The sequence below is a fragment of the Oncorhynchus mykiss genome, chromosome 15 (genome assembly GCF_057628025.1).
Source record: "Oncorhynchus mykiss isolate SJ-2025 chromosome 15, ASM5762802v1, whole genome shotgun sequence".
NCBI classification, from domain to species: domain Eukaryota; kingdom Metazoa; phylum Chordata; class Actinopteri; order Salmoniformes; family Salmonidae; genus Oncorhynchus; species Oncorhynchus mykiss.
In genome coordinates this window covers 80,459,949-80,472,809 of record NC_143036.1, presented here as the reverse complement: position 1 = coordinate 80,472,809, position 12,861 = coordinate 80,459,949, and the positions used below count along the sequence as shown (strand labels likewise).

The window sequence follows — 12,861 nt, the reverse complement described above, 5'->3', positions numbered from 1 at the left end:
CCAGGGACAGTGTGTGGTCCGGCCCAGTCTGGGTTTGTCTCCAGGGACAGTGTGTGGTCCGGCCCAGTCTGGGTTTGTCTCCAGGGACAGTGTGTGGTCCGACCCAGTCTGGGTTTGTCTCCAGGGACAGTGTGTGGTCCGGCCCAGTCTGGGTTTGTCTCCAGGGACAGTGTGTGGTCCGGCCCAGTCTGGGTTTGTCTCCAGGGACAGTGTGTGGTCCGGCCCAGTCTGGGTTTGTCTCCAGGGACAGTGTGTGGTCCGGCCCAGTCTGGGTTTGTCTCCAGGGACAGTGTGTGTTCCGGCCCAGTCTGGGTTTGTCTCCAGGGACAGTGTGTGGTCCGACCCAGTCTGGGTTTGTCTCCAGGGACAGTGTGTGGTCCGGCCCAGTCTGGGTTTGTCTCCAGGGACAGTGTGTGGTCCGGCCCAGTCTGGGTTTGTCTCCAGGGACAGTGTGTGGTCCGACCCAGTCTGGGTTTGTCTCCAGGGACAGTGTGTGGTCCGACCCAGTCTGGGTTTGTCTCCAGTAGCAGTTTCACCATGACCATAAACTAGGTGATAGTGGAAACAAACCAACTAACTACTGTGTTGAGGCAGTGTCACCATAAACTAGGTGATAGTGGAAACAAACCAACTAACTACTGTGTTGAGGCAGTGTCACCATAAACTAGGTGATAGTGGAAACAAACCAACTAACTACTGTGTTGAGGCAGTGTCACCATAAACTAGGTGATAGTGGAAACAAACCGACATCAGACTCATCATCTTCCCACCTTAGCTTGCATCCAGCCTACACTTTTTCAAAAACTCTTTTATCTTCACAGTTCAGTTATGGGTCACATCAATATAATACACTAAACTCACTGTTTTTAACATTTTACATGACAATTGAATCATTTAGCAGACACTCATATCCAGAGCATCTTATAGAGTTAGTATTCTCATTCAGTTTAGTAGATAAACAACCACATATCACAGTCAAGATCAAATCATGGCTCATTACTTCTGTGTTGAATTGAAAAAAAAACAACTTTATTGATCCCCAGAGGGTAAACGCGATCACCTTGTCTAATGTCTTGTCAGGAGGTGCTATCCTGGTGTCTCCTCCTAAGATGGAGGCTAACGGCTGGGCGAAGAGAAGTGAACCTCCGTTGGGTAAAAGCCGTCCCCCATTTAAACGCCTCTCTCTGGCCTCGCCACGACGAGCAGCCAGACAGGTAACATTCTACACCACTGGATATCGGGATAGTTGGGTAGAGCTTCTCCTTGGTGAGAAGATACATCTTGTAGTAATGTATAGGCTTCTCCTTGGTGAGAAGATACATCTTGTAGTAATGTATAGGCTTCTCCTTGGTGAGAAGATACATCTTGTAGTATTTATAGGCTTCTCCTTGGTGAGAAGATACATCTTGTAGTAATGTATAGGCTTCTCCTTGGTGAGAAGATACATCTTGTAGTAATGTATAGGCTTCTCCTTGGTGAGAAGATACATCTTGTAGTAATTTATAGGCTTCTCCTTGGTGAGAAGATACATCTTGTAGTAATGTATAGGCTTCTCCTTGGTGAGAAGATACATCTTGTAGTAATGTATAGGCTTCTCCTTGGTGAGAAGATACATCTTGTAGTAATGTATAGGCTTCTCCTTGGTGAGAAGATACATATTGTAGTAATGTATAGGCTTCTCCTTGGTGAGAAGATACATCTTGTAGTAATGTATAGGCTTCTCCTTGGTGAGAAGATACATCTTGTAGTAATGTATAGGCTTCTCCTTGGTGAGAAGATTCATCTTGTAGTAATGTATAGGCTTCTCCTTGGTGAGAAGATTCATCTTGTAGTAATGTATAGGCTTCTCCTTGGTGAGAAGATTCATCTTGTAGTAATGTATAGGCTTCTCCTTGGTGAGAAGATACATCTTGTAGTAATGTATAGGCTTCTCCTTGGTGAGAAGATTCATCTTGTAGTAATGTATAGGCTTCTCCTTGGTGAGAAGATTCATCTTGTAGTATTCATAGGCAGGGTTACTGTAAAAACACGTTGTGATAACTTCTGTGCTGATTTAAAAAAGCTTTATAAATTGATTGATTGATTGTATTTGCTCGTGTTTCGACTAAGATAAGAACATTGTCCCGGGCTGGTTGTAATGCCTATGTCTTGTTAATGCTCTCTGTTATAGGTTCCTCTAGTCTGGTTAGTTAGTGAATCTGATGTTGTGTCTCGATCAGAATGAGGAGCGGAATCAGCCCCAGTCCTCTCCTGCAGCAGGGGTGACTACTGTGGACCCCCTCCCCCTGAGAGAGGACTCCTGGTCGGGGGAGACCTCTCCGGAGAACCCCCCTGATCCTCCACCGGAGGCCAAAGCCTCCCGTAAACGCACTACCAGCGGACAACCAGACGCCGCCGTCCCTGCACCTGTTAACCGCATCCAGGGGACGCTCAGAGACCCAGAGTTCCAACATAACGGTAACTGTCCTGAGGACCTCTCTGGTACCTACTGTAGTAGTGTGGTACTGTAGTAGTGTGGTGCTGTCTGTCATAATGGTAACTGTCCTGAGGACCTCACTGGTACCTACTGTAGTAGTGTGGTACTGTAGTAGTGTGGTGCTGTCTGTCATAATGGTAACTGTCCTGAGGACCTCACTGGTACCTACTGTAGTAGTGTGGTACTGTAGTAGTGTGGTACTGTCTGTCATAATGGTAACTGTCCTGAGGACCTCACTGGTACCTACTGTAGTAGTGTGGTACTGTAGTAGTGTGGTACTGTAGGGGTGTGGTACTGTAGGGGTGTGGTAGTGTGGTACTGTAGTGGTGTGGTAGTGTGGTACTGTAGTAGTAGTGTGGTACTGTAGTAGTAGTGTGGTACTGTAGTGGTGTGGTAGTGTGGTACTGTAGTAGTGTGGTACTGTAGTAGTGTGGTGCTGTCTGTCATAATGGTAACTGTCCTGAGGACCTCACTGGTACCTACTGTAGTAGTGTGGTACTGTAGTAGTGTGGTACTGTAGTAGTGTGGTACTGTAGTAGTGTGGTGCTGTCTGTCATAATGGTAACTGTCCTGAGGACCTCACTGGTACCTACTGTAGTAGTGTGGTACTGTAGTAGTGTGGTGCTGTCTGTCATAATGGTAACTGTCCTGAGGACCTCACTGGTACCTACTGTAGTAGTGTGGTACTGTAGTAGTGTGGTGCTGTCTGTCATAATGGTAACTGTCCTGAGGACCTCACTGGTACCTACTGTAGTAGTGTGGTACTGTAGTAGTGTGGTGCTGTCTGTCATAATGGTAACTGTCCTGAGGACCTCACTGGTACCTACTGTAGTAGTGTGGTACTGTAGTAGTGTGGTGCTGTCTGTCATAATGGTAACTGTCCTGAGGACCTCACTGGTACCTACTGTAGTAGTGTGGTACTGTAGTAGTGTGGTGCTGTCTGTCATAATGGTAACTGTCCTGAGGACCTCACTGGTACCTACTGTAGTAGTGTGGTACTGTAGTAGTGTGGTGCTGTCTGTCATAATGGTAACTGTCCTGAGGACCTCACTGGTACCTACTGTAGTAGTGTGGTACTGTAGTAGTGTGGTGCTGTCTGTCATAATGGTAACTGTCCTGAGGACCTCACTGGTACCTACTGTAGTAGTGTGGTACTGTAGTAGTGTGGTACTGTCTGTCATAATGGTAACTGTCCTGAGGACCTCACTGGTACCTACTGTAGTAGTGTGGTACTGTAGTAGTGTGGTGCTGTCTGTCATAATGGTAACTGTCCTGAGGACCTCACTGGTACCTACTGTAGTAGTGTGGTACTGTAGTAGTGTGGTGCTGTCTGTCATAATGGTAACTGTCCTGAGGACCTCACTGGTACCTACTGTAGTAGTGTGGTACTGTAGTAGTGTGGTACTGTCTGTCATAATGGTAACTGTCCTGAGGACCTCACTGGTACCTACTGTAGTAGTGTGGTACTGTAGTAGTGTGGTGCTGTCTGTCATAATGGTAACTGTCCTGAGGACCTCACTGGTACCTACTGTAGTAGTGTGGTACTGTAGTAGTGTGGTACTGTAGTAGTGTGGTACTGTAGTAGTGTGGTACTGTAGTAGTGTGGTGCTGTCTGTCATAATGGTAACTGTCCTGAGGACCTCACTGGTACCTACTGTAGTAGTGTGGTACTGTAGTAGTGTGGTGCTGTCTGTCATAATGGTAACTGTCCTGAGGACCTCACTGGTACCTACTGTAGTAGTGTGGTACTGTAGTAGTGTGGTACTGTCTGTCATAATGGTAACTGTCCTGAGGACCTCTCTGGTACCTACTGTAGTAGTGTGGTACTGTAGTAGTGTGGTACTGTAGTAGTGTGGTACTGTAGTAGTGTGGTACTGTAGTAGTGTGGTACTGTAGTAGTGTGGTGCTGTAGTAGTGTGGTGCTGTAGTAGTGTGGTGCTGTAAATTCAAATTCAAATTCAAATTCAAATTTATTTTATATAGCCCTTCGTACATCAGCTGATATCTCAAAGTGCTGTACAGAAACCCAGCCTAAAACCCCAAACAGCAAGCAATGCAGGTGAAGAATCACGGTGGCTAGGAAAAACTCCCTAGAAAGGCCAAAACCTAGGAAGAAACCTAGAGAGGAACCAGGCTATGTGGGGTGGCCAGTCCTCTTCTGGCTGTGCCGGGTGGAGATTATAACAAAACATGGTCAAGATGTTCAAATGTTCATAAATGACCAGCATGGTCGAATAATAATAAGGCAGAATAGTTGAAACTGGAGCAGCAGCACAGTCAGGTGGACTGGGGACAGCAAGGAGTCATCATGTCAGGTATTCCTGGGGCATGGTCCTAGGGCTCAGGTCCTCCGAGAGAGAGAAAGAAAGAGAGAATTAGAGAGAGCATATGTGGGATGGCCAGTCCTCTTCTGGCTGTGCCGGGTGGAGATTATAACAGAACATGGCCAAGATGTTCAAATGTTCATAAATGATCAGCATGGTCGAATAATAATAAGGCAGAACAGTTGAAACTGGAGCAGCAGCACAGCCAGGTGGACTGGGGACAGCAAGGAGTCATCATGTCAGGTAGTCCTGGGGCATGGTCCTAGGGCTCAGGTCCTCCGAGAGAGAGAAAGAGAGAAGGAGAGAATTAGAGAACGCACACTTAGATTCACACAGGACACCGAATAGGACAGGAGAAGTACTCCAGATATAACAAACTGACCCTAGCCCCCCGACACATAAACTACTGCAGCATAAATACTGGAGGCTGAGACAGGAGGGGTCAGGAGACACTGTGGCCCACTCCGAGGACACCCCCGGACAGGGCCAAACAGGAAGGATATAACCCCACCCACTTTGCCAAAGCACAGCCCCCACACCACTAGAGGGATATCTTCAACCACCAACATACCATCCTGAGACAAGGCTGAGTATAGCCCACAAAGACCTCCGCCACGGCACAACTTAAGGGGGGGGGGGGGGGGCGCCAACCCAGCTGTAGTAGTGTGGTACTGTAGTAGTGTGGTACTGTAGTAGTGTGGTACTGTAGTAGTGTGGTACTGTAGTAGTGTGGTACTGTAGTAGTGTGGTACTGTAGTAGTGTGGTGCTGTAGTAGTGTGGTGCTGTAGTAGTGTGGTACTGTAGTAGTGTGGTACTGTAGTAGTGTGGTACTGTAGTGGTGTGGTACTGTAGTGGTGTGGTACTGTAGTGGTGTGGTACTGTAGTGGTGTGATACTGTAGTGGTGTGGTACTGTAGTGGTGTGGTACTGTAGTAGTGTAGTGGTGTGGTAGTGTAGTAGTGTGGTACTGTAGTAGTAGTGTGGTACTGTAGTAGTGTGGTGCTGTCTGTCATAATGGTAACTGTCCTGAGGACCTCACTGGTACCTACTGTAGTAGTGTGGTACTGTAGTAGTGTGGTACTGTCTGTCATAATGGTAACTGTCCTGAGGACCTCACTGGTACCTACTGTAGTAGTGTGGTACTGTAGTAGTGTGGTGCTGTCTGTCATAATGGTAACTGTCCTGAGGACCTCACTGGTACCTACTGTAGTAGTGTGGTACTGTAGTAGTGTGGTACTGTAGTAGTGTGGTACTGTAGTAGTGTGGTACTGTAGTAGTGTGGTGCTGTCTGTCATAATGGTAACTGTCCTGAGGACCTCACTGGTACCTACTGTAGTAGTGTGGTACTGTAGTAGTGTGGTGCTGTCTGTCATAATGGTAACTGTCCTGAGGACCTCACTGGTACCTACTGTAGTAGTGTGGTACTGTAGTAGTGTGGTACTGTCTGTCATAATGGTAACTGTCCTGAGGACCTCTCTGGTACCTACTGTAGTAGTGTGGTACTGTAGTAGTGTGGTACTGTAGTAGTGTGGTACTGTAGTGGTGTGGTACTGTAGTAGTGTGGTACTGTAGTAGTGTGGTACTGTAGTAGTGTGGTACTGTAGTAGTGTGGTGCTGTAGTAGTGTGGTACTGTAGTAGTGTGGTACTGTAGTAGTGTGGTACTGTAGTAGTGTGGTACTGTAGTAGTGTGGTGCTGTAGTAGTGTGGTACTGTAGTAGTGTGGTACTGTAGTAGTGTGGTACTGTAGTAGTGTGGTACTGTAGTAGTGTGGTACTGTAGTAGTGTGGTACTGTAGTGGTGTGATACTGTAGTGGTGTGGTACTGTAGTGGTGTGGTACTGTAGTAGTGTGGTACTGTAGTAGTGTAGTGGTGTGGTAGTGTAGTAGTGTGGTACTGTAGTAGTGTGGTACTGTAGTAGTAGTGTGGTACTGTAGTAGTAGTGTGGTACTGTAGTAGTGTGGTGCTGTCTGTCATAATGGTAACTGTCCTGAGGACCTCACTGGTACCTACTGTAGTAGTGTGGTACTGTAGTAGTGTGGTGCTGTCTGTCATAATGGTAACTGTCCTGAGGACCTCACTGGTACCTACTGTAGTAGTGTGGTACTGTAGTAGTGTGGTACTGTAGTAGTGTGGTACTGTAGTAGTGTGGTACTGTAGTAGTGTGGTGCTGTCTGTCATAATGGTAACTGTCCTGAGGACCTCACTGGTACCTACTGTAGTAGTGTGGTACTGTAGTAGTGTGGTGCTGTCTGTCATAATGGTAACTGTCCTGAGGACCTCACTGGTACCTACTGTAGTAGTGTGGTACTGTAGTAGTGTGGTACTGTCTGTCATAATGGTAACTGTCCTGAGGACCTCTCTGGTACCTACTGTAGTAGTGTGGTACTGTAGTAGTGTGGTACTGTAGTAGTGTGGTACTGTAGTGGTGTGGTACTGTAGTGGTGTGGTACTGTAGTGGTGTGGTACTGTAGTAGTGTGGTACTGTAGTAGTGTGGTGCTGTAGTAGTGTGGTACTGTAGTAGTGTGGTACTGTAGTAGTGTGGTACTGTAGTAGTGTGGTACTGTAGTAGTGTGGTACTGTAGTAGTGTGGTACTGTAGTAGTGTGGTGCTGTAGTAGTGTGGTGCTGTAGTAGTGTGGTACTGTAGTAGTGTGGTACTGTAGTAGTGTGGTACTGTAGTAGTGTGGTACTGTAGTGGTGTGGTACTGTAGTGGTGTGGTACTGTAGTGGTGTGATACTGTAGTGGTGTGGTACTGTAGTGGTGTGGTACTGTAGTAGTGTGGTACTGTAGTAGTGTAGTGGTGTGGTACTGTAGTGGTGTGGTACTGTAGTAGTGTGGTACTGTAGTAGTGTGGTACTGTAGTAGTAGTGTGGTACTGTAGTAGTAGTGTGGTACTGTAGTAGTGTGGTACTGTCTGTCTACGAACAGCGTCAGCAGTTGAACCCGAACATCTAAATTTCCTTGGTTTTTGACTGATCAAACCACTTTTACATTACTGGCATATGGGATGCTGTATCTGCGTCTTTAGTTCCACCTGTGTGACGTTGTCCCATCACATCATCACCCCAAATAGTTATGGTCCAATAAAAACTCTGCATTGCCTCATCAAAGACAGTTTACGAGACTTAAACGCTCATATAAATGTGACAATGAGCGTCATTTACCGTTGATGGGAGGTGTGTGTGTGTCAGGTTTCCGCCACCTCTACAGTATATAGGTCAGTCTGTTTGACTTAGTCCCTGTGGGGTGGGGTCTCTCTCTCTCTCTCTCTCTCTACTGCTGAGACATCTTTACAGTTTGTGGCTTTTCTCAGCATATTCTACTGTTGCATAACAAAACCTGGTCCCAGATCTGTTGTAGTCCGCTCCTCGTTCCTTCCCGCCAGCCCAGATATTGTCTAGTGTTGTAGTTCCTAGCTGCTTCTTTCTCCTCAGGACAAAAGATACCCTGGCAGCGACTTCTATATCACAACCTGGTCCCAGATCTGTTGTAGTCCGCTCCTCATTCCTTCCCGCCAGCCCAGATATTGTCTAGTGTTGTAGTTCCTAGCTGCTTCTTTCTCCTCAGGACAAAAGATACAGAAGTCGATGCCAGGGTATCACAATTGGGGGAATTCCCTTTCTCTCTCCCAGAGTCCTCACCTCTTTCTCTTCCTCACGTCTCCCTCCATTCCTGACTCCACTCCAGAACCCCCCCCTCCCTACCCCCCCATTCAGTTTATTTTCAGAACAATAGGCCTACACCTGGGGTAGACACACCTGGGGTAGAAACACCTGAGGTAGACACACCTGGGGTAGAAACACCTGAGGTAGACACACCTGGGGTAGAAACACCTGGGGTAGACACACCTGGGGTAGACACACCTGGGGTAGACACACCTGGGGTAGACACACCTGGGGTAGACACACCTGGGGTAGACACACCTGAGGTAGACACACCTGGGGTAGACACACCTGGGGTAGAAAGACCTGGGGTAGAAAGACCTGGGGTAGAAAGACCTGGGGTAGACACACCTGGGGTAGACACACCTGGGGTAGACACACCTGGGGTAGACACACCTGGGGTAGAAACACCTGAGGTAGAAACACCTGAGGTAGAAACACCTGAGGTAGAAACACCTGAGGTAGAAACACCTGAGGTAGAAACACCTGGGGTAGAAACACACCTGGGGTAGAAACACCTGGGATAAGAAACACCTGAGGTAAGAAACACCTGGGGTAGAAAGACCTGGGATAAGAAGCACCGGAGGTAGAAACACCTGGGGTAGAAAGACCTGAGGTAAGAAACACCTGAGGTAGAAACACCTGGGGTAGAAACACCTGAGGTAGAAAGACCTGGGGTAGAAAGACCTGAGGTAGAAAGACCTGAGGTAGAAAGACCTGAGGTAGAAAGACCTGGGGTAGAAAGACCTGGGGTAGAAAGACCTGAGGTAGAAAGACCTGAGGTAGAAAGACCTGAGGTAGAAAGACCTGAGGTAGAAAGACCTGAGGTAGAAAGACCTGAGGTAGAAAGACCTGAGGTAGAAAGACCTGAGGTAGAAAGACCTGAGGTAGAAAGACCTGAGGTAGAAAGACCTGAGGTAGAAAGACCTGAGGTAGAAAGACCTGAGGTAGAAAGACCTGAGGTAGAAAGACCTGAGGTAGAAAGACCTGAGGTAGAAAGACCTGAGGTAGAAAGACCTGAGGTAGAAAGACCTGGGATAAGAAGCACCGGAGGTAGAAACTACTATGGAGTTGATTGGAAGACAACAGGCTATAACTGCAGCAGTATTGTGCATCATGTGTAATAACATGGAACTCTAAAATGTACTGTTATCTAGACATTTACATGTAACCCCTAAACAACAACAACTAACAGAACAGGCGTCCATTGTCTTCTCTACTCTAGGTAATTTAGGCCTGAGGACGTCTGAGCTGCTGCTGTGTCCTGGTGGTGGCTGTGGAACTGATGATGAAGGTAATGTAGCAGTAACAAGCTTCTTCACATTAGTCTGATAATGAAGGTAATGTAGCAGTAACAAGCTTCTTCACACTAGTCTGATAATGAAGGTAATGTAGCAGTAACAAGCTTCTTCACATTAGTCTGATAATGAAGGTAATGTAGCAGTAACAAGCTTCTTCACATTGGTCTGATAATGAAGGTAATGTAGCAGTAACAAGCTTCTTCACATTGGTCTGATAATGAAGGTAATGTAGCAGTAACAAGCTTCTTCACATTGGTCTGATAATGAAGGTAATGTAGCAGTAACAAGCTTCTTCACATTAGTCTGATAATGAAGGTAATGTAGCAGTAACAAGCTTCTTCACATTGGTCTGATAATGAAGGTAATGTAGCAGTAACAAGCTTCTTCACATTGGTCTGATAATGAAGGTAATGTAGCAGTAGCACGCTTCTTCACATTGGTCTGATAATGAAGGTAATGTAGCAGTAACACGCTTCTTCACATTAGTCTGATAATGAAGGTAATGTAGCAGTAACAAGCTTCTTCACATTAGTATGATAATGAAGGTAATGTAGCAGTAACAAGCTTCCTCACATTAGTCTGATAATGAAGGTAATGTAGCAGTAACAAGCTTCCTCACATTAGTCTGATAATGAAGGTAATGTAGCAGTAACAAGCTTCTTCACATTAGTCTGATAATGAAGGTAATGTAGCAGTAACAAGCTTCTTCACATTAGTCTGATAATGAAGGTAATGTAGCAGTAACAAGCTTCTTCACATTAGTCTGATAATGAAGGTAATGTAGCAGTAACAAGCTTCTTCACATTAGTCTGATAATGAAGGTAATGTAGCAGTAACAAGCTTCTTCACATTAGTCTGATAATGAAGGTAATGTAGCAGTAACAAGCTTCTTCACATTAGTCTGATAATGAAGGTAATGTAGCAGTAACACGCTTCTTCACGGTAGTCTGATAATGAAGGTAATGTAGCAGTAACAAGCTTCTTCACATTAGTCTGATAATGAAGGTAATGTAGCAGTAACAAGCTTCTTCACATTAGTCTGATAATGAAGGTAATGTAGCAGTAACAAGCTTCTTCACATTAGTCTGATAATGAAGGTAATGTAGCAGTAACAAGCTTCTTCACATTAGTCTGATAATAGGTACATTTTCTGGTTAATTTAGAAACCTAAACTTAAATTTTGGTTGTTGAATCATTTAGACGATGCCCATTTCAGGCTTATAAATATATATTTTATTTTTTCAACTGGCTAACTCCTTTATCCTGTTCTGTAGTATACCCCTCTGGTGTCCTGGACTTCTGGATAAGTTAAAGCTCAGTTTATCACAAGTAGACTAACTAGGCTGATGTTGGTCTTCAGTGTTAAAGGCAGGCTTAGGGGTGATTTCAGTGTTAAAGTCAGGCTTAGGGGTCATTTCAGTGTTAGTCAGGCTTTGGGGTCATTTTAGTGTTAAAGGCAGGCTTAGGGGTAATTTCAGTGTTAAAGGCAGGCTTAGGGGTAATTTCAGTGTTAAAGTCAGGCTTAGGGGTAATTTCAGTGTTAAAGGCAGGCTTAGGGGTCATTTTAGTGTTAAAGTCAGGCTTAAGGGTAATTTCAGTGTTAGTCAGGCTTAGGGGTCATTTCAGTGTTAAAGGCAGGCTTAGGGGTCATTTCAGTGTTAAAGTCAGGCTTAGGGGTCATTCCAGTGTTAAAGTCAGGCTTAGGGGTCATTCCAGTGTTAAAGTCAGGCTTAGGGGTCATTCCAGTGTTAAAGTCAGGTTTAGGGGTCATTTCAGTGTTAAAGTCAGGTTTAGGGGTCATTTCAGTGTTAAAGTCTTGATGCAAGGGAAGTGACCTCTTACACTAAATCAAATTAGACATTTGCTTCAATATCTCCATGACATAGCTGAGGTTCTAAATCTTTGGGAGTCAGCCGATCACTCTCTCCCCGACCTGGCTAACCTCTGACCCTTGGTGAACCCTCCAGATGACAGGATGTCCCAGATCTCATCCAGGTCAGCAGCGTCCTGCTCTATGGCCTCCCAGGTCCTGGACCGAGCCCAGAGGAGGAAGGACCACTTCTGGGGGAAGAGATAACAGGAAGCACTGCCCCCCCTCACAGTGCATTCCAAATGGAACCCTATTCCCTATGTAGTGCACTACTGTTAAGAGGAGGAAGGATGACTTCTGGGGGAAGAGATAACAGGAAGCACTGCCCCCCCTCACAGTGCATTCCAAATGGAACCCTATTCCCTATGTAGTGCACTGCTGTTAAGAGGAGGAAGGATGACTTCTGGGGGAAGAGATAACAGGAAGCACTGACCCCCCCCCTCCACAATGCACACCAGACTACTAGACTGAATCTGGGTTTATATAACCAGAGTGTCCAGACTACTAGACTGAATCTGTGTTTATATAACCAGACTACTAGACTGAATCTGGGTTTATATAACCAGTGTGTCCAGACTACTAGGTTGAATCTGGGTCTATATAACCAGACTACTAGACTGAATCTGGGTTTATATAACCAGTGTGTCCAGACTACTAGACTGAATCTGGGTTTATATAACCAGAGTGTCCAGACTACTAGACTGAATCTGGGTTTATATAACCAGACTACTAGACTGAATCTGGGTTTATATAACCAGACTACTAGACTGAATCTGGGTTTATATAACCAGAGTGTCCAGACTACTAGACTGAATCTGGGTTTATATAACCAGACTACTAGACTGAATCTGGGTTTATATAACCAGACTACTAGACTGAATCTGGGTTTATATAACCAGAGTGTCCAGACTACTAGACTGAATCTGGGTTTATATAACCAGAGTGTCCAGACTACTAGACTGAATCTGGGTGTATATAACCAGACTACTAGACTGAATCTGGGTTTATATAACCAGACTACTAGACTGAATCTGGGTTTATATAACCAGAGTGTCCAGACTACTAGACTGAATCTGGGTGTATATAACCAGAGTGTCCAGACTACTAGACTGAATCTGGGTTTATATGACCAGACCTCTAGACTGAATCTGGGTTTATATAACCAGAGTGTCCAGACTACTAGGTTGAATCTGGGTTTATATGACCAGACCTCTAGACTGAATCTG

At 45.6% G+C, this 12,861-nt stretch overlaps 1 protein-coding gene across 1 annotated transcript in view; it reads left to right on the top strand.

Annotated features, from left to right (window-relative positions):
- The window catches only part of saxo6 (stabilizer of axonemal microtubules 6), a 28,644-nt gene extending 16,442 nt beyond the window's left edge, over nucleotides 1–12,202 (top strand). Inside the window, 4 exon segments of the mRNA XM_090201348.1 lie at nucleotides 1,081–1,214; nucleotides 2,220–2,457; nucleotides 9,690–9,758; nucleotides 11,733–12,202. Of these exon segments, the coding sequence (XP_090057474.1) occupies nucleotides 1,081–1,214; nucleotides 2,220–2,457; nucleotides 9,690–9,758; nucleotides 11,733–11,842 (551 nt within the window). The 3' untranslated portion in view covers nucleotides 11,843–12,202.
- The last annotated feature ends 659 nt before the right edge of the window (nucleotides 12,203–12,861 follow it).